The following is a 27,537-nucleotide window of genomic DNA, read 5'->3' as shown; positions in this document are numbered from 1 at the left end:
TGATAGTATATTAATTTTTCACTTTATATTTTATATGTTCATGTGAGAACATTTTTATTGCACAATTATGTGTTTAGAACCTAGTGAGAGTCCAGTTGAAGACATGTGACGTCCAATTCCCCATCTTTATTTTTAATTCTTTGCGTCAGAGGGATGTAAAACTCTGCTTGTTTTGTTTCCTTATGATGTCTTCTTGCATCCAAAAAATATACCCTTTTAGTGTAGTACTGGCTCCCAAGAGAGTTGCAAATGCCAGTAGTTATTTGCTAGTTTGCACAGCCTCCGGGGTCAGTAGTGCCTGACCATGGCTAGAGTTCCAGCTGCACTAGGTCTGTACAGTTCAGAAACTTCCAGACCTCCTTATTGATCCCAGAGTTTACCAGTATTTAAAGGATGTAGTTACAGTTCTATGTTTAGTATTGTTAGCCTGCTGATGGAACCTACTTATTAGGAATGTTACAATTTGACATAAATCATGATCAGTATTAATGGTCATTTACATAAGTTGTCATATGTGATCAAAAAGCTGAGTGCAGTTATATCCATAGGAAGAATTGTGTTTGTAACTGCTTTATTATATTCAGTATTTGGCATTTTCACCCTTTTTTGAAAATCTTGAGAGGAAGGAACATCTTTTTCTTTTGTGTGCCTCACAGCATGGAAGACAGTAGCTCACATATAGTAGGTGCTTAACAGATGTTTATGGTGCGAAGAGATGCTAAGAATTTTTTTTTTTTAATGAGGTATGGCTGCTACTTACCTTCAAGGAGAACAGAGAAGCTTTCAGGAGGTCCTCAAATATTTGTTGAAGGGAAAAAACAATGAATGGCTTCCTGTTACCCTCCACCGTCGGGGCCTGCAAGTTAGGTCTGTCCCAGTCTCCATCCCGCCTACCACCTTCTGCCTGCCCACTCTTTCCTGCTACACCTCTGCTCTCCCCCAGTTTCTGTGACCTGCTGTAAACTTACCTGCATCCAGCCTTGTGCCTTCTTAGTATACACCTGCCATCTAGTGGTCAGCCAGCCAACTGCAAGACCAGTGGGCCCGTCAGTAACCCTGTGCACGGGACCCAGGCTCTGACCGACGGGGCACCGTAGGCGTCTTTGATTCCATTGTGTTTGCCCTGGTCGTCCCACCACGGGACCTTTGCACGTTTTAGTTCCTCTTCTCATCATTTACTTAATTCCTCCTGACCTTTCAGAGCTGAAGTCAAACATCTCTCAGGGGAAGCCTTCCCTTGACCTCCCTGACGAGGTCAGATTCCTCGTGGCAGTCATAGTTTAGTACAAGTTCCTGCTGTCGTAATTGGATGCTTATATTATTCAACTTAATTCATGTTTCATTTACTAGACCACAGTCTCCATGAGGGCAAGGAGCCCTGTTGTCGGTCATACTCATACTAGCATGTAGGCCACTACCTGGTACATGCAGACATTTCTGTAATCTTTACTGAATGAATGAGCATAACACTCCTCTGTGCCTCGCGGGTGCTGAAAATGCCCATGTCGGCCAGTTAGCGCAGTACCGTCTTCTTTGCGTTAATGTATTTTCTTATCAGTTTTAAAATTCGTTGAAGTGCTCAACAGAAACTACTACCATGTATGGAGGTATTCATTTATTCACGAAACACTAACCGCCTGCTTTAAAGAAGAATTTTTTATTAAAGGGTAGAATTATAACGCCCTCATTTTATTTGGTTCATTAGCTAATGAGAAAGCCAGTAAGATGTAAAGAAAAAACGGATACAAAGGATACTTCAAAGAACAGACACCTAGACAGTCAAGAATACTGAAGTGTACATGCCAACAGGTACTAAAACCATCATTGTCCGCACCGCATACCTGCAGCTCCACTGGGCAAAATTTGCTGCATCTCTGGGGACAAGAAAGATTTCCATTGCCGTCAGTCCTCCCCAAGGTACCTTTGGTCTCGGCAGGGTTGTTAATAGTGCCTGTGAGCCGTGCAGACCTCCAGAGCGTTGGACAATCCCCCAGTCTGCCCCAGGAGGCTAGGCAGTACCTAACATTCCTCTGAGAGGACACCGGTAATTTTGGACCCATTTCAGTATCTTTTGCAGTTTTCCTGACATTCTCTCCACCTGTGATCCTCATGATCTCAAAGATTATTCTTGATCAAAAAAGAAGGCTGTTCTCATCAGGTTTGACCTGATTATTTACATCACAGTTTTGTGAATCTAGAGCCATGCAGTATAGGCCAGCTATGGCCACAGAATTTACTTCTTTCTGGAAGTTTTCGTAAGAAATCCGATTGGGCTGATAGAAGTCTCTGTTATTTGCTATCTGAAGGCCAGGAAACTAAGCCCAAGAAAGCTTTCTAGCAGGTAAAAATATGTTTTACCTGAAATAGCTACAAATTGGGGTGAATCCCTCTTGAGGTTCTCTGGATTTGCTCAGGCTCCCGGCCTGCTGGGAAAGGCACCTTTGAGGCTGGACCCTGTCAGGTGGGTACCTCGCGGGTCTCCCGGGAGGGCTCTGTCGGCTTCGGCTCCATAAATCTACAACCTTTGGTCCACAGCAGTGGCTCCAGGTAAGGCCTTAGGTTGCACAGTTTGTCCGGTTGTATCCTGGGCAGGTCGTTAAAGACGGTGAAGGATGGAGAGCCCTGTAGAATCAGGTAACCCCACAAGGTCTCCTGAACATCATCCAGATTCCACTGACAGGACACGCCGTCATCGTTGGCTCCTTTCAAAGTCTTTTGCAGTTTTCCTGACACTAATACGTACCACACGCTGCGTGGTTCTGAGGGTACGAGAGACAAGGGAGCAAGGCGCCTGCCCTCGGAACCGGCTGCGGAGCAGGGAGGAGGGTCTCTAACCAGGACGCGGTGCAGCGGGACAGGCCCCCCGGCAGGTGTGCGTCCAGGTGCTCTAGGGATGCACGAGGCAGCAGCAAGCTGACGGATGAGTGAGGACGTGTATCCTGCAAGGCGGGAGGGGAGAGCAAAGCGTGAAGGACAACTAGAGAGAGTGGGGAAAAGGCCAGGTGGGGGAGGTTCTGCTGGACCCGCACGCATGGGAGGGAAGACGGCTGGTAGAGCCGGAGCAAACACCCCTGCGGCAGAGTCTGGGCAAAAGTGAGGAGTCGGAGATTTATCCCCAAAACAGTGGGGAGCCACTGAAGGCGTTATGGAAAGAGGAGCAGAGCATTGTTGTATTTGCCTTTAAAAAGATGTCTCTGTCAGCAGCTTAGCGACTGTAGCTTTTCTACACAGTGGGACGAAACAGGCTCAGATGCGGGTGCGCAGTTACAGATTTTCCAGTGAGTACAGACGCGTAGTGGCAGAGACAGTGGGGCTGGGAGGAGGGGATCAGTGTAAGAGGAGAGGCTGCAAGGCAGGGGGATCGACCTGTGCAAAGGTCCTGTGGTAGAACAACTCGGGGCAGGTATCAGGCACCGAAAGGGGCCCTGGTGATGCCTTGTGGGTCAGAGCAGAGTGAACCAGGGAGCAATTGCTAACTTTGTGGACACCCAGAAAATGTCATCACAGGCTATTAACGCTCCCTAAAGATTAGAGGCACCAAAAACAGGATTACAGTCTTCTTTCTTGTGTCAGTAAATTAAAGAAACCTGGCCATTGTTTGTACCCTGATCAAGAAGAAAAGGAAAGAGTCTTTTCCCCCTTTTCAGAAAAAATTCATGGAAAAAGCTATGCACATTTCAAAACACAGAAGAGAGAAGCTTCCATAACTGCACACGGCAGATGCACAGGCGATGGGAGGCTTACCTGTGACACTGGCTGGTTTTCCAGGGGCAAGAACCATGTCGTGTCATTTAGTGCAACTTTGAAAACTATTTATAGGGTCTTTTAAAAATGTAAATCAACTTAATTTTTCTTTTTCTCACTTTTTTCTCCATGTTGACTGCTTATAGCTCTCACTCAATCTATTTCATAATCACTTTTTTTAAAAGAAAGCTCCTGTTCCCAAATATAAGCCATATTATGACTGTCCTGGCACTTATTTCAGGGGGTTCTAGGTAATAATTTATGATGAACATGTTCATTGGCCCTTGGGAACTTTCCCACTGTACACCTGTTACTGTGAGATTTCTATCCAGATCTGAAATAGAATAGTATTTTTCTCTGAAAACATACAGTATACAAAGTCCATTTCACTGGCATCTGCAACTTTTTTTTTAATAGCTACTTTATTTATTTATTTATTTTGGCTGTGTTGGGTCTTCGTTTCGTGCGAGGGCTTTCTCTAGTTGCGGCAAGCGGGGGCCACTCTTCATCGCGGTGCGCGGGCCTCTCACTATCGCGGCCCCTCCCGTTGCGGGGCACAGGCTCCAGACGCGCAGGCTCAGTAGTTGTGGCTCACGGGCCCAGTTGCTCCACGGCATGTGGGATCTTCCCAGACCAGGGCTCGAACCCATGTCCCCTGCATTAGCAGGCAGACTCCCAACCACTGCGCCACCAGGGAAGCCCTGCAACTGTTAACTATCTAATATTATAGTTAGAAAAATAATGATATGCACAGCTTTTCAAAAGCTATAGTCAGTTGTATTAAAATGTATATATTTTTAATTTTCTTTGTGTTGTGATTATTTTTCTGTTAGTCATAGTTTAGTTTCTGTGTAGTTTAGTGTGCAGGTTTTCAGTCATGATATATCTGTGATTTATGAATCCAGATAAAGATGCCCTAGTATTGGCTGTGTATCACACATCCTGAAGAGTACACAGTATACTTTTTGCACTCTAAGCTTACTAGCTGCCAGTTACCCATAAAAGACTTCTGTTCATAAAATTATGACCAGGCCTTTTTGCCTGTGTCATGTGTGCTGGGTATAGTGGAAACAATTCTTTATTTCCTCTGCAAGCACTGTGCCTGTGTCCAGACCCACCAGAAACAGTGACACAGAGTTAATCTGGGTTCATGTGAGCTCAGGAGCTGATGATGATTTGTTAAAGATGCTGCCATTTCCCTCTATCTTGAATGCTGATCAAATTGTAATTATTTTTCTCCTTTTTTCTTTTTTGTGACCTTAACAGTTATGTAGTATGAGGTCATCAAGCAGTTGACACATTCACCATGTGTTTGGACACTGTTACTTCGTACTGTATATGGAGATTGCAGGTCCTAATGAATTGAATGATTGCATATACATATTCGATAACTGCTCATTAGAAGCTTATTATTTCAGTTAGCCAAAGCGTAATGCCCGTAGAAAGCAAAACATTAATGTTTTACTTCTGATTCTAATTCTCATTCTGTTGTGAAAACTCACCATAAGTTACACTTTTACACCCCTATGTATATAGAAACTGATAGAACCCTGGCCTAGACAGAAAATGTAAAACTAAATACAGAGGTACTTGTGAAGCTCTTATGACTTAAATGACTTAGACTGTGGAAAAGCAGGAGCTTCATTTAAACGAAAGATATAGTTAATAAAGAAATAATTGAGAATCTATGGTATATGCAGGCAGATTGTAGAATATGAAACTAACTTGTGGAAGAAAATGAACAAGGGGCTGGCAACACGTCAGGTTCCACTTTCTGGTTCTTATTCTTGATAAGGGGTGTGACCTTGAGCAATTATGGGGCCTCCCTGGTGTTCCTCCAGATGTATTGTGGGGTTATTTAGACTCTGAGCTGCTTAAAGGCAGAGACTCAACCTAACTCAACTCTGTATTCCCAGAATCTAGCCCAGTGTGTATGTGAGAGTGCTTTGCAAAGTATGCTGTAAACATAAATATTAAGTTATGTGTTTCTTACCTTCTTGTATTAGTTCTTAAATAGTCAATGATGATTTGTTAAATAGCAGCATAAAGTCCCAGCTCCCTCATAGTTTTTGTTCATTTGGTTTTTGTTTTGATTTGTATTTTTTTAATAAAAAAAATTAAATGCAAGACCCATAGCTGGCATAATGGTAAGCATACACAGAGGTCAGTGTAATAATAATGACTTGTCTTGAGAATCAGAGGACTGCATTATATTTTGTGAGTTCTGGAGTGAATGGGTAAAATATATTTTTCCCACAGAAATAACGTTGTAAGTGGTAGTTGTGTTTATAGGCTATTTCCCAAATTTCTAGTTAACTCACATACCTTAAACTTATAGTTGTGAAGTGGTATTACAGTTATAAGTCCCAATACATTGCTGATTACCAAAATTATGGAGAAACTTACTGCACATTCCCAGCGGGGGTTACAAGAACATATTTCTCTACTCATTCTTTCCTTTCTGTCACTCACTAGCACATTGATTAATTTGTGGATATTGAATCACCCTTGCATCCCTAGAAGAAATTCCACTTGATCGTGGTGTATGATCCTTTTAATGTGTTGTTGGATTTGGTTTGCTAGTATTTTGTTGAGGATTTTTGCATCTATGTTCATCAGGAATATTAGCCTGTAATTTTTGTTTTTTGTAATATCTTTGTCTGGTTTTGTTATCAGGGTAATGCTGGCCTTTTGGAACAAGTTTAGAAGCTTTCCCTCCTCTGCAAATTTTTGGAAGAGTTTGAGAAGGATAGGTGTTAACTCTTCTTTAAATGTTTGGTAGAATTCACCTGTGAAGCCTTCTGATCCAGGACTTTTGTTTGTTGGGAGTTTTTTTTATTACTGATTGAATTTCATTACTAGTAATTAGTCTGTTTAGATTTTCTATTTCTTCCCCATTTAGTCTTGGAGGATGGTATGTATCTAGGAATTCATCTATTTCTTCCAGGTTGTCCAATTTGTTGGTATATAAGAGGTTGTAGTAGTAGTCTCTTAGGACTCTTTGTATTGGTTGTAACTTCTTTCATTTCTGATTTTATTGATTTGGGCCCTCTCTCTTTTTTCCTTGATGAGTTTGGCTAAAGGTTTATCAATTTTGTTTAGCTTTTCAAAGAACTAGCTCTTAGTTTCATTGATCTTTTCTGTTGTTTTTATAGTCTCTATTTATTTCCATTCTGATCTTTATTATTTTCTTCCTCCTACTAACTTTGGGCTTTATTTTTCTTTTTTCTAGTTCCTTTAGGTGTAAAGTTAGATTGTTTATATGCTTTTTTCTTGAGGTAGGCTATGAACTTTCCTCTTAGAACTGATTTTCCGTCAACTTTGGAACAATGTTTTTCATTTTCATTTATTTCAAGGTGGTTTTTTATTTTCTCTTTGATTTCTTCATTAACCCATTGGTTGGTTAGTAGCATGTTGTTTAGTCTTCATGAGTTTCGTTTCTTCCAGTTTTCCTCTTGTAATGAATTTCTAGTTTTGTACTGTTGTGTTCAGAAAGGATGCTTGATATGATTTCAATCCTTTTAAATTTATTGAGACTTTTTTATGGCCTAACATGTGATCTGTCCCAGAGAATGTTCCATGTTCCATGTGCACTTGAATGTGTACTCTGTTTGGGGGTGGAATGTTCTGTGTGTGTGTGTGTGTGTGTGTGTGTGTGTGTCCATCTGGTCTAATGTATTGTTTAAGGCAAGTGTTTCCTTATTTTCTGTTGGATGTTCTGTCCATTGATGTAAGGTATTAAAGTCTCCTACTATTATTGTATTACTGTCAGTTTCTCCCTTTATTCCTGTTAATATTTACTTTATATACTTAGGTGCTACTATATTGGGTGCATACATTTTTTTTTTACTGTCATGCTATTTATTCTAAAAAATTTTTATTAGAGTATAGCTGATTTGCAATGTTGTGTTAGTTTCTGCTGTACAGCAAAGTGAATCATATACAATACATTTACATATATCCACTCTTTTTTAGATTCTTTTTCCATATAGGCCATTACAGAGTATTGAGTTCCCTGCATTATACAGTAGGTCCTTATTAGTTATCTATTTTATATATTAGTAGTGTGTATATGTCAGTCCCAATCTCCCAGCTTATCCCTCCCTGCTCTTTCCCCCTGGTAACCATAAGTTTGTTTTCTACATCTGTGACTCTGCTTCTGTTTTGTAAATAAGTCCATTTGTACTATTTTTTTAGATTCCACGTATAAGCAATATCATATGATATTTGTCTTTCTCTGTCTGACTTACTTCACTCAGTATGACAATCTCTAGGTCCATCCATGTTGCTGCAAATGGCATTATTTCATTCTTTTTCATGGCTAAGTAATATTCCATTGTATATATGTACCACATCTTCTTTAGCCATTCCTCTATCGATGGACATTTAGGTTGCTTCCATGTCCTGGCTGTTGTAAATAGTGCTGCAGAGAACATTGGGGTGCATGTATCTTTTCAAGTTACGGTTTTCTCTGGATACATGTCCAGGAATGAGATTGCTGGATCATATGGTAGCTCTATTTTTAGTTTTTTAAGGAACCTCCATACTGTTCTCCATAGTGGCTATACCAATTTACATTCCCACCAACAGTGGAAGAGGGTTCCCTTTTCTCCATAACCTCTCCAGCATTTACTGTTTGTAGATTTTTTGATGATGGCCGTTCTGACCAGTGTGAGATGATACCTCATTGTAGTTTTGATTTGCATTTCTCTAATAATTAGAGATGTGATGCTGAACATCTTTTCGTGTGCTTTTTGGCCATCTGTATGTCTTCTTTGGAGAAATGTCTATTTAGATCTTCCACCCACTTTTTGATTGGGTTGGGGTTTTTTTTGATATTGAGCTGCCTGAGCTGTTTGTATATTTTGGAGATTAATCCCTTGTCGGTCACTTCGTTTGCAAATATTTTCTCCCATTGTGAGGGTTCTCTTTTCATTTTGTATATGGTTTCCTTTGCTGTGTAAAAACTTTTAAGTTTCATTAGGTCCCGTTTGTTTATTTTTGTTTTAATTTTCATTACTCTAGGAGGTGGATCAAAAAAGATCTTGCTGCGATTTATGTCAGAGTGTTCTTCCTATGTTTTCCTCTAAGAGTATTATAGTGTCTGGCCTTACATTTAGGTCTTTAATCCATTTTGATTTTATTTTTGTGATTGGTGTTAGGGAATGTTCTAATTTCATTCTTTTTACATGTAGCTGTCCAGTTTTCCCAGAATCACTTACTGAAGAGGCTGTCTTTTCTCCACTGTATATTCTTGCCTCCTTTGTCATAGATTAGGTGACCATATGTGTGTGGGTTTATCTCTGGACTTCCTATCCTGATCCATTGATCTATATTTCTGTTTCTTTTGCCAGTACCATACTGGTTTTTTTTTAATTTTTATCAAATTTTAGTGCCTGAAAGTATAATTTTTTTTTAACATCTTTATTGGAGTATAATTGCTTTACAATGGTGTGTCAGTTTCTGCTTTATAACAAAGTGAATCAGCTATACATATACATATATCCTCATCTCTCTTCCCTCTTGCGTCTCCCTCCCACCCTCCCTATCCCACCCCTTTAGGTGGTCACAAAGCACCGAGCTGATCTCCCTGTGCTATGTGGCTGCTTCCCACTAGCTATCGGTTTTACATTTGGTAGTGTATGTATGTCCATGCCACTCTCTCTCTTTGTCCCAGCTTACCCTTACCCCTCCCCATGTCCTTAAGTCCATTCTCTAGTAGGTCTGCATCTTTATTCCCGTCCTGCCCCTAGGTTCTTCATGGCCTTTTTTTTTTTAGATTCCATATATATGTGTTAGCATATGGTATTTGTTTTTCTCTTTCTGAATTACTTCACTCTGTATGACAGACTCTAGGTCCATCCACCTCACTACGAATAACTCAATTTTGTTTCCTTTTATGGCTGAGTAATATTCCATTGTATACATGTGCCACATTTTCTTTATCCATTCATCTGTCGATGGACACTTAGGTTGCTTCCATGTCCTGGCTATTGTAAATAGAGCTGCAATGAACACTGTGGTACATGACTCTCTTTGAATTATGGTTTTCTCAGGGTATATGCCCAGTAGTGGGATTGCTGGGTTGTATGGTAGTTTTATTTTTAGTTTTTTAAGGAACCTCCATAGTGTTCTCCATAGTGGCTGTATCAATTTACATTCCCACCAACAGTGCAAGGGGGTTCCCTTTCCTCCACACCCTCTCCAGCATTTATTGTTTGTAGATTTTTGATGATGGCCATTCTGACTGGTGTGAGATGATATCTCATTGTAGTTTTGATTTGCATTTTTCTAATGATTAATGATGTTGAGCATTCTTTCATATGTTTGTTGGCAATCTGTATATCTTCTTTGGAGAAATGTCTATTTAGTTCTTCTGCCCATTTTTGGATTGGGTTGTTTGGTTTTTTGATATTGAGCTGCATGAGCTACTTCTATATTTTGGAGATTAATCCTTTGTCAGTTGCTTCATTTGCAAATATTTTGTCCCGTTCTGAGGGTTGTCTTTTCATCTTGTTTATGGTTTCCTTTGCTGTGCAAAAGCTTTTAAGTTTCATTAGGTCCTATTTGTTTATCTTTTGTTTTTATTTCCATTTCTCTAGGAGGTGGGTCAAAAAGGATCTTGCTGTGATTTATGTCATAGAGTGTTCTGCCTATGTTCTCCTTTAGGAGTTTGATAAGTGTCTGGCCTTACATTTAGGTCTTTAATCCATTTTGAGTTTATTTTTGTGTACAGTGTTAGGGAGTGTTCTAATTTCATTCTTTTACATGTAGCTGTCCAGTTTCCCCAGCACCACTTATTGAAGAGGCTATCTTTTCTCCATTGTATACTCTTGCCTCCTTTATCAAAGATTAGGTGACCTTATGTGCATGGGTTTATATCTGGGCTTTCTATCCTGTTCCATTGATCTATATTTCTGTTTTTGTGCCAGTACCATACTGTCTTGATTACAGTAGCTTTGTAGTATAGTCTGAAGTCAGGGAGCCTGATTCCTCCAGCTCCGTTTTTCTTTCTCAAGATTGCTTTGGCTATTCAGGGTCTTTTGTGTTTCCATACAGATTGTGAAATTTTTTGTTCTAGTTCTGTGAAAACTGCCAGTGGTAGTTTGATAGGGATTGCATTGAATCTGTAGATTGCTTTGGGTAGTATAGTCATTTTCACAATGTTGATTCTTCCAATCCAAGAACATGGTAAACCTCTCCATCTATTTATATCATCTTTAATTTCTTCCATCAGTGTCTTATAGTTTTCTGCATACAGGTCTTTTGTCTCCTTAGGTAGGTTCATTCCTAGGTATTTCATTCTTTTTGTTGCAATGGTAAATGGGAGTGTTTCCTTAATTTCACTTTCGGATTTTTCATTAGTGTATAGGAATGCAAGAGATTTCTGTGCGTTTTGTATCCTGCTACTTTGCCAAATTCATTGATTAACTCTAGTGGTTTTCTGGTAGCATCTTTAGGATTCTCTTTGTATAGTATCGTGTCATCTGCAAACAGTGATGGCTTTACTTCTTCTTTTCTGATTTGGATTCCTTTTATTTCTTTTTCTTCTCTGACTGCTGTGGCTAAAACTTCCAAAACTATGTTGAATAATAGTGGTGAGAGTGGGCAACCTTGTCTTGTACCTGATCTTAGTGGAAATGGTTTCAGTTTTTCACCATTGAGGACAGTGTTGGCTGTGGGTTTGTCATATATGGCCTTTATTCTGTTGAGGAAAGTTCCCTCTATGCCTACTTTCTGCAGGGCTTTTATCATAAATGGGTGTTGAATTTTGTCAAAAGCTTTTTTGCATCTATTGAGATGATCATATGGTTTTTATTCTTCAGTTTGTTAACATGGTGTCTCACATTGATTGATTTGCATATATTGAAGAATCCTTGCATTCCTGGGATAAACCCCACTTGATCATGTTGTATGATTCTTTTAATGTGCTGTTGCATTCTGTTTGCTAGTATTTTGTTGAGGATTTTTGCATCTATGTTCATCAGTGATGTTGGCCTGTAGTTTTCTTTCTTTGTGATATTTTTGTCTGGTTTTGGTATCAGGGTGATGGTGGCCTTGTAGAATGAGTTTGGGAGTGCGCCTCCCTCTGCTATATTTTAGAAGAGTTTGAGAAGGATGGGTGTTGGCTCTTCTCTAAATGTTTGATAGAATTCGCCTGTGAAGCCATCTGGTCCTGGGCTTTTGTTTGTTGGAAGATTTTTAATCACAGTTTCAATTTCAGGGCTTGTGATTGGTCTGTTATATTTTCTGTTTCTTCCTGGTTCAATCTCGGAAGGTTGTGCTTTTCTAAGAATTTGTCCATTTCTTCCAGGTTGTCCATTTTATTGGCATATAGTTGCTTGTAGTCATCTCTCATGATCCTTTGTATTTCTGCAGTGTCAGTTGTTACTTCTCCTTTTTCATTTCTAATTCTATTGATTTGCGTCTTCTCCCTTTTTTTCCTGATGAGTCTGGCTGATGGTTTATCAATTTTGTTCTTCTCAAAGAACCAGGTTTTAGTTTTATTGATCTTTACTATTGTTTTCTTCATTTCTTTTTCATTTATTTCTGATCTGATCTTTATTTCTTTCCTTCTAACTTTGGGGTTTTTTTGTTCTTCTTTCTCTTAATTGCTTTAGGTGTAAGGTTAGGTTCTTTGAGATTTTTCTTGTTTCTTAAGGTAGGATTGTATTGCTGTAAACTTCCCTCTTAAAACTGCTTTTGCTGCATCCCATAGGTTTTGGGTCCTCGTGTTTTCATTGTCACTTTTTCTAGGTATTTTTTTATTTCCTCTTTGATTTCTTCAGTGATCTCTTGGTTATTAAGTAGTGTATTGTTTAGCCTCCATGTGTTTGTACTTTTTACAGATTTTTTCCTGTAATTGCTATCTAGTCTCATAGCATTGTGGTTGGGAAAGATACTTGATACGATTTCAATTTTCTTAAATTTACCAAGGCTTGATTTGTGACCCAAGATATGATCTATCCTGGAGAATGTTCCATGAACACTTGAGAAGAATGTGTTTTCTGTTGTTTTTGGATGGAATATCCTATAAATATCAATTAAGTCCATCTTGTTTAATGTATCAGTTAAAGCTTGTGTTTCCTTATTTATTTTGGATGATCTGTCCGTTGGTGCAAGTGGGGTGTTAAAGTCCCCTACTATGATTGTGTCACTGTCGTTTTCCCCTTTTATGGCTGTTAGTATTTGCCTTATGTATTGAGGTGCTCCTGTGTTGGGTGCATAAATATTTACAATTGTTATATCTTCTTTTTGGATTGATCCCTTGATCATTATGTAGTGTCCTTCTTTGTCTCTTTTAATAGTCTTTGTTTTAAAGTCTGTTTTGTGTGATATGAGAATTGCTACTCCAGCTTTCTTTTGATTTCCATTTGCATGGAATATCTTTTTCCATCCCTCACTTTCAGTCTGTATGTGTCCCTAGGTCTGAAGTGGGTCTCTTGTAGACAGCTACCATACTGTTTTGATTACTGTAGCTTTGTAGTACAGTCTGAATTCAGGGAGCCTGGGTGCACGAATATTTACAAATGTTATATTATCTCCTTAGATTGACCCCTTTATCATTATGTAATGTGTGCTCTTTTGTTACAGTCTTTGTTTTGAGTCTATTTTGTCTGATGTGAGTGTTGTTACCCCAGATTTCTTTTGTTTCCACTTGAATGGAATATCTTTTTCCAGTCCTTCACTTTTAGTCTGTGTGTGTTTTCATATTTGAGTGAATCTCTTGTAGGCTAATATAGATGGGCCTTGCTTTTTCATTAGTTCAGCCACTCTGTCTTTTGATTGGAACCTTTAGGCCTTTACATTTTTTTTAAAAATTAATTTATTAATTTATTTATTTTATTTATGGCTGTGTTGGGTCTTCGTTTCTGTGTGAGGGCTTTCTCTAGTTGTGGCAAGTGGGGGCCACTCCTCATCGCGGTGCGCGGGCCTCTCACTGTCGCGGTCTCTCTTGTTGTGGAGCACAGGCTCCAGACGCGCAGGCTCAGTAATTGTGGCTCACGGGCCTAGCTGCTCTGCGGCATGTGGGATCTTCCCAGACCAGGGCTCGAACCCATGTCCCCTGCATTGGCAGGCAGACTCTCAACCACTGTGCCACCAGGGAAGACCCTAGGCCTTTACATTTTAAGTGATTATTAATAGGTATTACTTATTGCCACTTTGTTAACTGTTTTGTGGTTTGTTTTGTAGTCCTTCTCTGTTCTTTTCTTCTTCTTAGTCTCTTCTCTGTGGTTTGATGATTTTCTTTTGCGTTAATTTTGGGTCTTTTTCTCTTTTATTTTTATACATCTGTTATAGGTTTTTGGTTACCATGAAGTTCATGTACAACAACCTACGTATATAGCAGTCTGTTTTAAGTTGATGGTTACTTAAGTCCAAACATTCTTAAAACACTGTATTTTTATCTCCCAACACACCTTTTTGACATCACATTTTATGTCTTTTTATTTTGTGTATCTCTTAACTACTTACTATAGTTACAACAGTTGATTTTACTACTTTTGTCTTTTAACCTTCATACTTGCTTTGTAAGTGGTTGATACACTCACTATGTTTACTATATGTTTACGAGATTTTTTTCATATATTTCCTTATTTCTAGTTCTGGCCTTTTCTGTCTAAAGAAGTCCCTTTAACATTTTTTGTATGGCTAGTTTACTGGTGATGAGTTTCTTTAGCTTCTGTTAGCCTGGGAAACTTTATTGCTACTTTAATTATGAATGATAACCTTACCAGGTAGAGTATTCTTGGTTTTTAAGGGTTTTTTTGATTTTTTGTTTTTTCTATCAGCACTTTGAATATATCATACCAGTTCCTTCTGGCCTGTAAATTTTCTGCTGTGAAATCAGCTTATAGTCTTATGGAGATTTCTATGTAACTAGTTTTTTTCCTCTCTTGCTGCCTTTAAGATTCTCCCTTTAAGTTTTATCATTTTAATTACACTGTGTCTTGGTTTGGGTCTCTTTGGGCTCATCCTGTTTGGGACTCTGTTTCCTGGACTTGGATGTCTGTTTCCTTCACCTGGTTAGGAAAGTTTTCAGCCATTATTTCTTCAAATAAGTTTTCTGTCCCTTTCTCTGCCTCTTCTCCTTCTGGGACTCCTATAATGTGAATATTAGTGTGCTTGATTTGTCCTTAGGATCCCTTAAACTATCTTTTTTTAAAATTCATTTTTCTTTTTTGCTGTTCCTTTTGGGTGATTTCCACTACCCTGTCTTCCAGATCACTGATCCATCCATTCTTCTGCTTCATCTAATCTGCTGTTGATTCCATCTAGTGTATTTTTTATTTCATTTATTGTATTATTCAGCTCTGCTTGGTTCTTTTTTATATTTTTTAATTCTTTATTGAAGTTCTGTGTTTATTTTCTCATGAGTTCATTGGGCATATTTATGACCATTAGTTTGAACTCTTTATCAGATTACTTATTTCCATTTTTTTAGTTCTTCTTCTGAGTTTTTGTCTTATTCTTTCTTTTGGAACACATTCCTCTGTCTCCTCACTTTGCCTCACTCTCTGTATAGTTTCTGTGTGTTGGGTAGATGGGCTACGTCTCTCCATCTTGAAGGAGTGGCTTATGTAGAAGGTTTCCCATGGGCCCCAGAAAAGCAGTCCCTCCTGGTCACCAGAGTCAGATGCTCCAGGGGTGTCCCCCTCTGTGGCCTATATGTGTCCTCCTGCTGTGGTGGCACCGAGGTTGCCCACTGGCTGGAACGCCCACCCAGTCACAACTGCTCTGGGTCCACTGGTGGGCAAGTTGGTTCCAGGCCCAGCTGGTTGTAACTGCTGCAGGCACCCTGGCCCTTGGTGTGGCTGGCTGCAGGGCCCAGCCACTCAGTTGCAGGTGTGCTGGTGGGTAGGGCTGGCCTCTCAGGGCGGGAGCCTCTTTAGGGGATGCTGGACCCTGGCGAGTCTACCTGCCAGGTATGGCAGGACAGGAGCCGCTTTGGAGGGGTAGTGGCCAGGATGGGCAGGTTGGGTGGGGCTGGAGAACGCCGGGTCAGGGCTACGGTGCTCACGAGACAGATGGAGAATGTCAGAAATGGCAGCTGCCAGTGCTGGGCCAGCTAGGTAGAGAATAATAATTTAAAAAATGGTGTCCACCAGCACTTTGGTCCCTGAAGAAAGTTCTAACAGATCTCTGCCCCTCGGCACTTGCCCTGAAGTTAGTCAGTGACTCTCCTTCACATATGACCAGGTGTTTTTCCAACCGCTGCCTCTGCACCAGGACTCAGAGCTAGCGAGTCTGTGCACAAGCCCTTCGAGAGCAGAGTCTTGGTTTCCCAGAGTCCCGTGGCTCTCCCAGATGTAAGCCACGCTGGGTGTCAAAGTCAGATGTGCAGGTCCCCCGGGCTGGGGTGCCCCCGTATGGGCCCTGACCCCTCGCTCCTTAGGGACGGCCTCTAATATTTGTGATATTCCCTCCTGCTTACAGGTCGCCGCGTGGAGGGTGTGGGTCCTGACTCGACGGTCTCTGTCCCTCTGACCTGTCTCGGTGTGTTTGTCTTTATAGCCTTTGTCGTAGGGGACCTGCTCTGCTGGTCCTCACGTCATCCTCAGATGCGTCACTCTGTGTAGTTGTAGTTTTGGCGTGCTCACGGGGTGAGGCATGTTCATGGGGTGAGGCGTGTTGTTCATGGGGTGAGGCGAATGCAGGATCTTCCTACTCTGCCATCTTGGTCCACTTTGTTGGGAACACATAACAAAAACTGTAAAAGGTTTTTATTTTCTTGTGGAATGAACACTTAACATGATTCAAACATGCAAAAGTAAAGAGAAGCTTATATGAATTCCCAGGTACCTTTCATACATCTTCAACAATTATCAGCTTACGGCCAATCTTATTTCTGTGCCAGCCCTACCCATGATCCCTCCCCACCTCTGGATTAATTTGAAGTAAATACCCAATAGCATATCATTTAACCCTGCAGATATTTCGAGATAAATCTGTAAAAGATAACTACTTAAAACACATAAGCACAGTGTAGTTCAAAAATGGGACCGATTGAACCTCAAGAAGAGTAATAACCGTTATGGGGTGAGCATATCAAATATATACAAATGATAATTTTTAAAGACCCCTCCTGGCTCACCTTCATAGACTGTTAGATTAGCTCATTACTCTAAAAATTGTTAAATGAAAGGAAGGAATTATCCTATTTTTCTGGTACACATTGTATTTCAGGATAGCCAAATAGTTAATAAGACAGTTCTTTATAAAATGCCAACAAATAAATATAAAGGAAATGCTTTTGAAAAGCATAATTTTGAAGTGCCTACTGAAATAATGGATTTAGCCAGCGGTTACTATAGGATGCTAAAACCATCAGGTGAAAGGCTGATAAAGTTTGTAGTGGATGCACTGGCCAACCACACCTGAAGCCATTAATCAGTCTTAGTACCACCCAAAGTGAGACATCTGATCACTAGGTGCCTCTGGATGTGATGCACTGAGAAACACACATCAACACCTGTGGGAATTCTTGCCAAAAACAGAAAACCCAGAACCTGAAGCTAACCAAGCTCCAGATGTAATTGCCAGTTTATAGGAAACGAGGGTAAAATAACACGTTAAAGGACACAGATGGCATGGAGGGGGGCAAGGTGGAAGGGATCGTCCTCTGAGACGAGGGACATGTCAGCCAAATCCAGTGCTACCCTGTTGAGATTCTGGTCCAGATAAACTCACTAAAACATTTTGGGGGCAATAAAGGAATATGAGATATTAGAGAATAATTATTAATTTGTTATGTAATGATCATGATATTTGGTTGTGTTAAAAAAAATCTTTCTCTGTTAAAGCTACATAGTGAAGTATTTACAGGTGAAATGATGCATTGTCTAGGGTTTGTGACCTTGAGACCCAGCACCAGCCTCACCTAAGAGCATGTTAGAATCAGAACCTGTACCAAACTCCAAGAGATGTACATGCACTTTAACGATTGAGAAGCATTGCTTCAAAGTACTTGGCGTGAGGGAGAGTGTGGGTAAGGGATAAAAGAAACAAGATTGCAAGTATTGATTATTATTGAAACTGGGGGCTTAGTGCTTGGTGAAGTGATTGACTGTGAGTCAGGGATTCCTAAATCGGGGACCGACAGACTGGGAGAGCGGGCAGAGTGTTTACGTACTCAGCCCACTGATTTGTTTTTTGTTGACTGGTTTGAGATGTAAGCGTTGAGATAAATGTTGTCTGATATCCTCCCCTTCTTCCTGCCCAGCTAGTCAAGTTACTGGCTAGTATTCCAAAACCCTGAATGCATATTTCTTTAAAAAGTATTCCTTGTCAGGTCAAATTGTCAGTTAAAATTTATGGAAGAGACATACTTTAACAACTTAATGCCAGTGTGTCAATCTCTCTCTGTAGTCACGCCTAAGAAGGCCTCTTCAGAGCCTGGATGGTGCTCTGTGCGCTGACGATGATGAGGACGCAGAAAGAGCCAGCAAGTAAGTCGCGGGGTCTCCTGTGCTGTTACGCGATGTGGCTCGGCGGCAGAAGCTTTAGGTTACAAGAGCGATTTCAGAGAACATGCACTCCCAGAGATCAGGTTTTACTCCCTTGCGGTATATTCTTCAGCAGGAGGAACCAGCATTAACTGGAGTCTCACGGGGGATGAATCTTGAGATGGGAAAGCAAGATAGACCTGAAATAACTTGTTCTTGGGAAGCAGTAAGGTCTGCAGCGATACCTGGGATAGTGTTAAAGGGGAAACAGAAGCCCACTCACTAAGTTAGACTGCTACCCTCCTCCTGAAGAGGGCCAGGTAGATATCAGGAACAGTGAAAGTAGTCAATCGAAACAAACCAGATAGGCAAGGGGCGGGACCTAACTCCATGCTGGTATCAGAAGAGGAGAATTTAACGCAAAATGTTAAAAATTAATTTTAACACAAAATAAGGGAAATAATAATTGAACTTTTAAAACAATTTTAAGATATTTTGGGATGACAGAATCAAAATTTTTTTCTGCATTAAGTATATCTTTGTTTATATAAAACAAGTGAATAAACAAAAGGAAAACCATATAAAAATACTGAAAGTGAACTTGGAGTACAGCCAACTTCCCAGGTATTCTGGGAATCTGATATTTCTAAGGCTAATGTCCCAAATTCCCCAGAATTAGACTGTGAAAAGCCCTGCTTGTGCTTCCAGATTGATAAGGAACCGTAAACGTTTGTTTGCTCTCAGTGCACGTACTCAAGATTTCCAGTATCTGAATCGGTGTGTACATCACTATAAAGAATTTGGCCATGAACCAATTATCCACTTCACTGTTCTACAGAAATGTTACATTGGTTTTAAAACTCCTGCCTTAGTTGACGGTCATTGGTGAGAGGTTGCTTGTATGTGGCATTCGTGGTCACGTAATCACCAGCACGTATTTTCTGTTTCTTCAGGTTGTCCTCTGAAGACGGAGAAGAAGTGTCTGCTTATTTCTACGAAAGTGACGACTCTCTTGAAACCAGAGCAAAGGCCCCTTCCTCGGGTGAGATGGACTTGCTGGGTGAGATCCTGGACACGCTGAGCACGCACAGCACGGACCAGGGGAAGCTGGCGGCAGCCAGGAGCCTGGACTTCTTTAGGTCGATGGACGACATTGATTACAAGCCCACGGTGAGTCGATTTTCCAACTGATAAAATTCTCGCACTCACTGTGATGGCTGTCATCATCACCTTAGTTGGTAGGAACGTTTGACCTCAGATAAGTGTCAAAACTCCAAAAATGGGCTTCCCTGGTGGCACAGTCATTGAGAATCTGCCTGCCAATGCGGGGGACACGGGTTCGAGCCCTGGTCTGGGAGGATCCCACATGCCGCGGAGCAACTGGGCCCGTGAGCCACAATTACTGAGCCTGCGCGTCTGGAGCCTGTGCTCCGCAACAAGAGAGGCTGCGATGGTGAGAGGCCCACGCACTGCAATGAAGAGTGGCCCCCGCTCGCCGCAACCGGAGAAAACCCTCGCACAGAAACGAAGACCCAACACAGCCAAAAATTAAAAAAAAAAAAAAAAAAAAAAAAAAAAAAACCTCCAAAAATACTGTTAACAGTTAATCATTAAGAATTATTTCTAGTAACAAAATTCCAGCATTTTCCCTTTTATTTATGCAATTCTGGTGGTTATTGTCATTAATTGAAATTATTGTGTCAAGCAGTGGTATTTTCCTACAACCTAATTTTTATAGTTGTCTGTCTTTTCTGGGGAACTTTTTTTTTTTTTTTTTTTTTTAATTTTATAGCTACTTTATTTATTTATTTATTTATTTTTGGCTGTGTTGGGTCTTCGGTTCGTGCGAGGGCTTTCTCTAGTTGCGGCAAGTGGGGGCCACTCTTCATCGCGGTGTGGGGACCGCTCTTCATCGCAGTGCGCGGACCTTTCACTATTGCGGCCCCTCCCGTTGCGGGGCACAGGCTCCAGACGCGCAGGCTCAGTAGTTGTGGCTCACGGGCCCAGCTGCTCCGTGGCATGTGGGATCTTCCCAGACCAGGGCTCGAACCCGTGTCCCCTGCATTAGCAGGCAGATTCTCAACCACTGCGCCACCAGGGAAGCCCCGTCTGGGGAACTTTTAAATGTGAAATGTTCCCACTTTTTTTCTGTATTTTCTGGATGTTCAAAAAAATTTTAATAAATGTATTAATTCAAGTAATGTTTCATTGTATTGCTTTAGAAATAATACTTTAAACAGATTGAACTGGCTGCTTTAAGAACACGAGAGAGAGAAGTATAAGTAATTTCCACTCTGTTCTGATGGTAATAAATTCCAGAACTTGGCATTGATTATATAATATAGTTTGTCTGCTTGTTTTTTGTGTTATTTCGAAGGATTGTTTTGCAAATCCTTTTTATTTTTCAGTTTTGTAGTATAATGACAAATAAAAGTTGTATACAGGTGTACAACTTGATGTTTTGAAATGCTGACCACAGTCGAGCTAATTAACATATCCCTTACCTCAGTTACCTTTTCTTTCCTTTTCTTTGCAGTGAGAGCACTTGAGATCTACCTTCTTAGCAAAGAACTACGGTCACCGTGCTGTACATTAGGTCCCAGCACTTTTCCCACCTGCACGACTGAAACCTGCCCCTCCAGCATCTCCCCATTTCCCCACCCTCCATCCCCCTCTGGTGACCCCCATTCTACTCTCGACATCTGAGTTTGACTATTTTAGGTTCCACATATAAGTGACATCATGCGGTATTTGTGTTTCTCTGTCTGGCTTATTTCACTTAGCATAATGCCCTCCAAGTTCATCCATGTTGTCACAAATGGCAAGATTTCCTCGTTTTTAAAAGCTGAGTAACATTGCATGGTGTATACGTACCACATTTTCTTTACCTGTTCATCCATCAGTGACATCTAGGTTGTTTCCATAGCTTCACTATTGTAAATAATGCTGCCATGAACATGTGGGTACAGCTGTATTGTCAAGATACTGATTTTATCTTCTTTGGATACATACCCGGAAGTGGGTGTATTATATATTGCTGGATTGTATGGTAGTTCTGGTTTTAGTTTTTTGAGGACCCTCCACACTGATTTCCACAGTGGCTGCACCAGTTTACACTCCCACCCGCAGTGTGCGAGGGCTCCTTTTTCTCCACACCCTCGCCAACACTTATGGTCTGGTTTGAGTTTTATAGGTGATCGATAGTTGCGAGGGCCTGGGCACCCGTATCCATCTCACTTCATTCCTGTTGGGGGCGCCCTGGGAGGTGTTCAGAGCTAACTGTTGATGCTTCATTTCCTCTGGGAGGGACTTTGAGTTCCCAGCCTTGAAAGATACTGATTTCAAAATGGAAAACGGTATTGCCGAAGTGATGCTATAATTTTCTTCCATTTTTTCTAAATATGCTGTTTCTTCTCTCAGAATAAATCCAACACGCCCAGCGAGAACAACCTGGCCCTGCTTTGCAGTGGTTCCAGTGAGCAGGCCGAGTGGCACCTGGGGCAGGACGACAGTGCCCTCCACGGCAGGGAGCTCCCTCCCTCGCCCAGGAAGCGGGTGTCCTCCAGCGCTGGGATGGACTCTCTGTCCATCCTAAAGGAGGAGAACGGTGAGCGACACCGCGGCATTGGTGCCGTGAGCCAGCCCGCGGAGCTGGGAGCGCCGGCCCCTCCTCCAGGACTGGGTTTGCAGCTGGCTTCGCCCAGAGCCTCCCAGACAGAGAAGAAAGAAACACTAAGCCAGACTCCAGATGATCCGCCGGTACCCAGCCTTGGGCGCCGTCCGTCTTTTGTTCCTTGGGAGAAAGAAGGGAAAGGAGCCAAAGAGACTTCAGAAGGTTCTGGACTGCTTCAAGAAGTGGTATCGTTATGTCACATAACATCTGCCTTCCAACAAGACTTAAACATTTCAGAAGGAAAAGCAAGTGGAAACCAAGCTTAAATCAACAAATTAAGAGTCCGTCGCTTGCATTCAAGCTTCTACGGAGACATTTTAGGAGTCCATGTACCCTATCATAAACAAGGATTGGTAGAAAAGACAACTCTTACTACCGTCTAAACATTGTTTTTCACTTGGGACATTTCTCCCACTCGTCTGTCTCGTGGTATATAGATTTATCCATTGATTTTTAAATGTAAAGCTAATTCTTCTACTGTGCTCTTAAATCAGGTACTAGTTTGTATGTATGTTGAAAGTATATATTGAACATATGATTTCCCAGTATTTGGTGCTTAACGCCACTTATTTTATTTAAACTAAGTATGCATCTAACCCTTGCACATAACCAGTAGCTACTGTACTAACCTGGTTGAGCATGAACTGGCCAAGATACCAAAACCTATCAGAACTAGCCTGAAACTGTTGACCAACTAACTGCCTTAATCTTAAGCCTATATTAAGCATACTTACATAATTTACGGAATTACAGGTAAATTTTGAAAGATAAGTTATAAGTGTTCTGCAGAGCAATAATGCCTTTTTCTATTCATCGAATCAAGGACAAAATTCGTTTTTTCTAAGTTAAAAAGCTCTCTTGTGGACACTGCAGCCATGTTTCCCAAAAAGTATAAAGGTACACATTTACCTTACATGTCACTCAGTGAAATATATGAAGTGCTGAATTACAATGTGAAATTAATGACTTCTGTTTACAAATGACACTTTTAAGTTTTTTCACAGTCTTTCTGTATGACTTTGCTAAGTAGGAGTCACCCCCAGAAAGCCAAATGCAACAAACTGTCCTGATAAAAAAGTGTTCCTATCTGTTTTTCTCTTAACTAATAATTCTCTACCAGAATGCTTCATATCATCTCAAATGGACTTCTTAAAATAATTGACTTTATAATTTGGAAGTTTCAAATTTATAGAAACCGTGCGGAGAAAGTCCAGTGTCCCCATGTCTCCCTACTCAGTTTCCGCTGTTTTTAATATCCTGTGATGTCAGTGCGGTACGTCTTCACAATTCATGAACCATGCTCGATGCACATTTCCTTAGTTTTTCCCTACCATCCTTCTTCTGTCCCAGAATCCCACCCGGGGACATCACACTTGGCTGTCACAGCTCTTTAGGCTCCTCTTGGCTGTGACCCTCTCTCAGACTTCCCTGGTTTTTGACGACCTTGACAGTTTTGAAGAGGACTGGGCAGATATAGATATGCTGTAGGATGCCCCTCTGCTGGAACTTGTCTGGTGTTTTTCTCATGATTGACTGATTGTAATGGGACCGTGGGTTTTGGGGAGGGGGTTACGGAAGAAAAGTGCCGTCTTCATCATTACATCCTATCAAGGGTCCTTGCCGTCCACATGATTTGTGAATGTTGATGTTGGCCTTGGTCACCAGGCTGAGGTAGTGTTTGTGGGGTTCCTCCCCTGTACAGCCGCTCCTTCCCCTCCCGCTCCTACTGCCGTCTTCAGGAGGAAGTCACCGTGTGCAGCCCACACTGAGGCTTGGGGCTCCTGCTTCCCCTCCATGAGGGCACGGTATCCACGTAAATTACTTGGAATTCTTCTACATGGGACATTGTCTCTTCTCTCTCCAATTCACTGTCACGCTTTGACGTTCACCTGAGAAGGAATCGTGCATTGACTGCTTGATGATTGGCTGGATTGACAGGAATCAGGAAAAAAACCCAGTGATGTTATGGTTCATTTGTTGTTAGTGTGTTCAATATATCCACTCTATACATCCCCACTCAGGATTTTTTTTTACATTATCATTTTAGGAAAGGTGTTTGAGAACCCATTCAAGAACCCTCATCAAGACTGTGCTCTAAAATATTTACTGAAATCATAACTTAATTTTCAGTTAAAATCCTGGAAGGGGGTTTGTTAAAAACATTGCTTAAAATATTCATCAGGTCAGTCTTTGAATAATTTAAAGAAAATGACCAAGTTTTGCTTTTCTAAAGTACATTCCAAAATCTCAATGGATATATTTTGGGAGGACAATTATTCATTCATGTTTATGAAGGAAGACAGACCTTGTTTTACGTATAAGGATGGACTCTGTATGTATTAAGGAAAAGGGTGTTTAATCCTTTTTTAAATTTAATCCTTTTTTTTTTTAAAACACAGAAGATTCAAGGTTCCTATCAAATTTTGCTTTTATATACTCATAAAATTCCATTTTATTTAATTGAAATATGTAAAAAAGTCCATTTATCAGAAGAGCTATTTTAAATAAGGAAAAACTGTCACTCTGGTCGTTAATCTGCTTGGCAAATATTCTTCATAATTTTTGAAAAGAATGTAAAGCAGCCCTTTCATGTGAATACTGGAATGAGGTATTTTTCCTTCAGAATTCACTGTCTGGAGAATGGGATCATTGTGAGTGAAGCATAGGCACAATTTGGGTTTTAATCCATTTGCTTGATAAGTCTCACGGCCTCAGAAACGTGAGTTCTCTTCTGTCTTTTGGTCCCCTCACCAGATGTCCGACTGCACCGCTGTGTGTGGTGAGGGTATTCATCCACTGACAAGTCACGTTTGTGTCAAGACATTTTAAACTGAATTTGTGCCTTATTTTAACATACAAAATCAGCTCTTATATTTCATGTTAAAAACAAAAGCAAAAACCCTGCATGTTATTCTTGGAAAACATCCAAAAGACTAGTAGCAAGTATTCATATTTCAAACCGTGAACATTTTAAGTATTCAAAGTCTGCTCTGAAACTAGACTTCCAGTATTATGGTGGCTGTAGGGAGAATAAAGTGACATTGAGGTGAGTTCTGAAATAAAAGTATTTTCTTTTTCCTACTATCTTCATATTTTCTATTATAACTAAACCAAATATGTGTAAACTCTCCTGCTGCTTTTTTTTTTTTTTTTTTTAAGCCCCAAGGAGCAACACCTGTTCTACAACAGAATTGTAGAAACGAATCAGACCTTTGGCTCTGAGGCCCAGTCCTTATGTGACCTCTGGACAATGTCACAATTCTACCCAAATCCCACTCTCGTTTTTATCCTTTTGCCCTTGGGTATTGCATCCATGGTATTTCAGGGGGATAGAAGAGTCGTGTGTGAATTTAGGAGCTCTTGTTTTGTTAAGTGAGACTGTGTTAAGTGGTATATTTTGATGGCTACCTACTTTAGCATATTTTAGAAAGGCACCAAAATATAGCATGATGACTTTTCTGATTAAAAATTAGAAACTTATTTAGGAAATATTTACCAGCTGTTTGTACTGGTCATACACAAGGTGCAGTAACTGTGGACGTAGGGAAATAAGAGAATTGGCCTGGTCCCTGCTGTGCAGGAACTAATTAAAAGGAATTGTAAATCCCTGTTAATAATAATAATGATAATGTATTTTGCTTAGAAGTTATTCAGCCAAGATTCTATCACCAAAAAAAAGGCCTTTTAAAGCTGCTTAATATAAAACATGCTCTAAGTACAGAACCATTGTACCATTTTCTAATTTGAGTAACTTTCTCTACTGTTACACGAAGTACAGTAATGCTGCTATCTAGGATACCTACTTTTAAAGGACAGATTCAGAGGCTCTTAGAAACTAAGTGTTCTTGTTTACCTGACTGTCCGTCACCACTCTGCTCTCCCATCACCAGGCAGCGAGGCTCTGATGAAACCATGCCCCTTCGCACTACTTAGGGCCACCTCACTCCAATCAGGATTAACTGAGCATGCAGATGCATGTTGATGGGATCTCGTGTTACTGTCTTTACCTTGATGATAGCATTCTCTAGAAACGGCCTCCCGTCACACACACACACACACATACACTTTTAAACTAAAACTGTCTGTGGCAGTGCTGTTGGGAGGAGTTTGTGCTCATGTCCTAATAAACAGGACCCAGGAATGCTAATGAATTCGTCGTTTCTGAAATAAGGTGAAGAAGTAGACTGCTGATAAAGAGGACAAAACTGTGACTATTCTCATAATTAGTAGATCTTCCTTCTTTTCTAGAAAACCTGAATTTTCAGGAAAAGATTATTTTCATGAATAAATTTTCTAATCTGAATTCCATTTTGTTTAGCATACAAGATCCTGATTCTGGGTAGATATTTGTATATCAGAATATAAATTGAAGAATGTAAAATGAACACCCAAACCTAATTCCCCCAGACCACTTCTTAATATATGAAATGCTTTTTACAAACTGTGTCAGTATTGACGTCTTTCCTCTGTCGAGCCCAGGAACCTGTTAGTGTCTGTTTCTTAAATCTTGTTTAAGAGGCAGAGTTGTTTTGAGCAAATCAGTTAACATTTTGATTTGGTCAAGGTAGGGAATTATGTGTATTTAGAAAGAAGCATGTTTTATTTTGAAAATAATAGGATTTTGTGCAATATTTTTTCTTGCATAATTTAGTTCATATAAATACACACATCTGCTTTTCTAGCAGATGCCTTAAGGTCATGTTGTTCAGTATTTGTGTAAAACTGTATGTAGCAACGTTCCATGTGATTTTAGAGAAAAAATATTCTTTATACCGTTGGCAGGAGAAATGTTTTTATTTAAAATAATTATGAATATTGCATTAATATATCGTAACTAACTGCCTCAGCAACAATAAATATGCAATAAGAAAATTATGAACCTTAGATTACTATTGACAATACTGTTACTTTAAAAGAAATGTGTATAGTGCAAAATGCTGATTCTTCAAATAGTTCTGTACCACATAAATCTAGATGGCATTTCTATGGTGATGACAAAACATATGTCGGCTGTAATATCCTTTGTGATGACTCTTTGGTAAGATTTATAAAGGGCATTGCCAATACTTTTTGTGTAAATTAAGTTAATTTTTGTATAATGTACAGTTTGTTTAACCTTAGAGCTTCTATAGATTTCTACTTTTATTATACTTGAATGAGGCAGAAGCACTGTGGAAAATCTGTAGCTCTGGATGTGACATGCAAACATACCAAAAAAATAAAACAAGGAACTGAACAGCAAACAACCAGATGCTTTCTATCCAGGTACTGAACAGCAAACAACCAGATGCTTTCTATCCAGGTACTGAACAGCAAACAACCAGATGCTTTCTATCCAGGTACTGAACAGCAAACAACCAGATGCTTTCTATCCAGAAAGCTATGTTTTTTCAAACCATATTTAAGTGAAGTAATTTAAAATACACAATCTTTTATCTTAGAAGATTGCCAAGTCACAAATGATTACCTCTTTGATATGATAAACCTCTGAGTCTCTTCGTCTCTGTGTTATTTCATGTTTCGGAAGAGAGCCTTGTTGAGGTACATTGACAAATCTGCCCTTTGGTTGATTACATGACTTTTAGGACAGGACAAAATTAGACTCTGTGCATCCTAAATGCACCACGTGTGTTGAGTCACCATCCTTCACATAGTCTAGTTTCCATGTGGTTA

At 40.3% G+C, this 27,537-nt stretch overlaps 1 protein-coding gene across 4 annotated transcripts in view; it reads left to right on the top strand.

Annotated features, from left to right (window-relative positions):
* DENND1B (DENN domain containing 1B) overlaps window positions 1-26,930 on the top strand; it is a 258,142-nt gene extending 231,212 nt beyond the window's left edge. For all 4 annotated transcript variants that reach the window (XM_057549265.1, XM_057549273.1, XM_057549259.1 and 1 more), the window contains 3 exons: window positions 18,115-18,194; window positions 19,145-19,361; window positions 21,612-26,930. In XM_057549265.1, coding sequence (XP_057405248.1) covers window positions 18,115-18,194; window positions 19,145-19,361; window positions 21,612-22,130 — 816 coding nt within the window. In that variant the 3' untranslated portion in view covers window positions 22,131-26,930. The remainder of the gene's footprint in view (window positions 1-18,114; window positions 18,195-19,144; window positions 19,362-21,611) is intronic.
* The last annotated feature ends 607 nt before the right edge of the window (window positions 26,931-27,537 follow it).

This window comes from Balaenoptera acutorostrata, chromosome 1 (assembly GCF_949987535.1).
Source record: "Balaenoptera acutorostrata chromosome 1, mBalAcu1.1, whole genome shotgun sequence".
NCBI lineage: Eukaryota > Metazoa > Chordata > Mammalia > Artiodactyla > Balaenopteridae > Balaenoptera > Balaenoptera acutorostrata.
The sequence above is the reverse complement of the archived record's forward strand: the minus strand, read 5'-3'. Positions and strand labels throughout refer to the sequence as shown.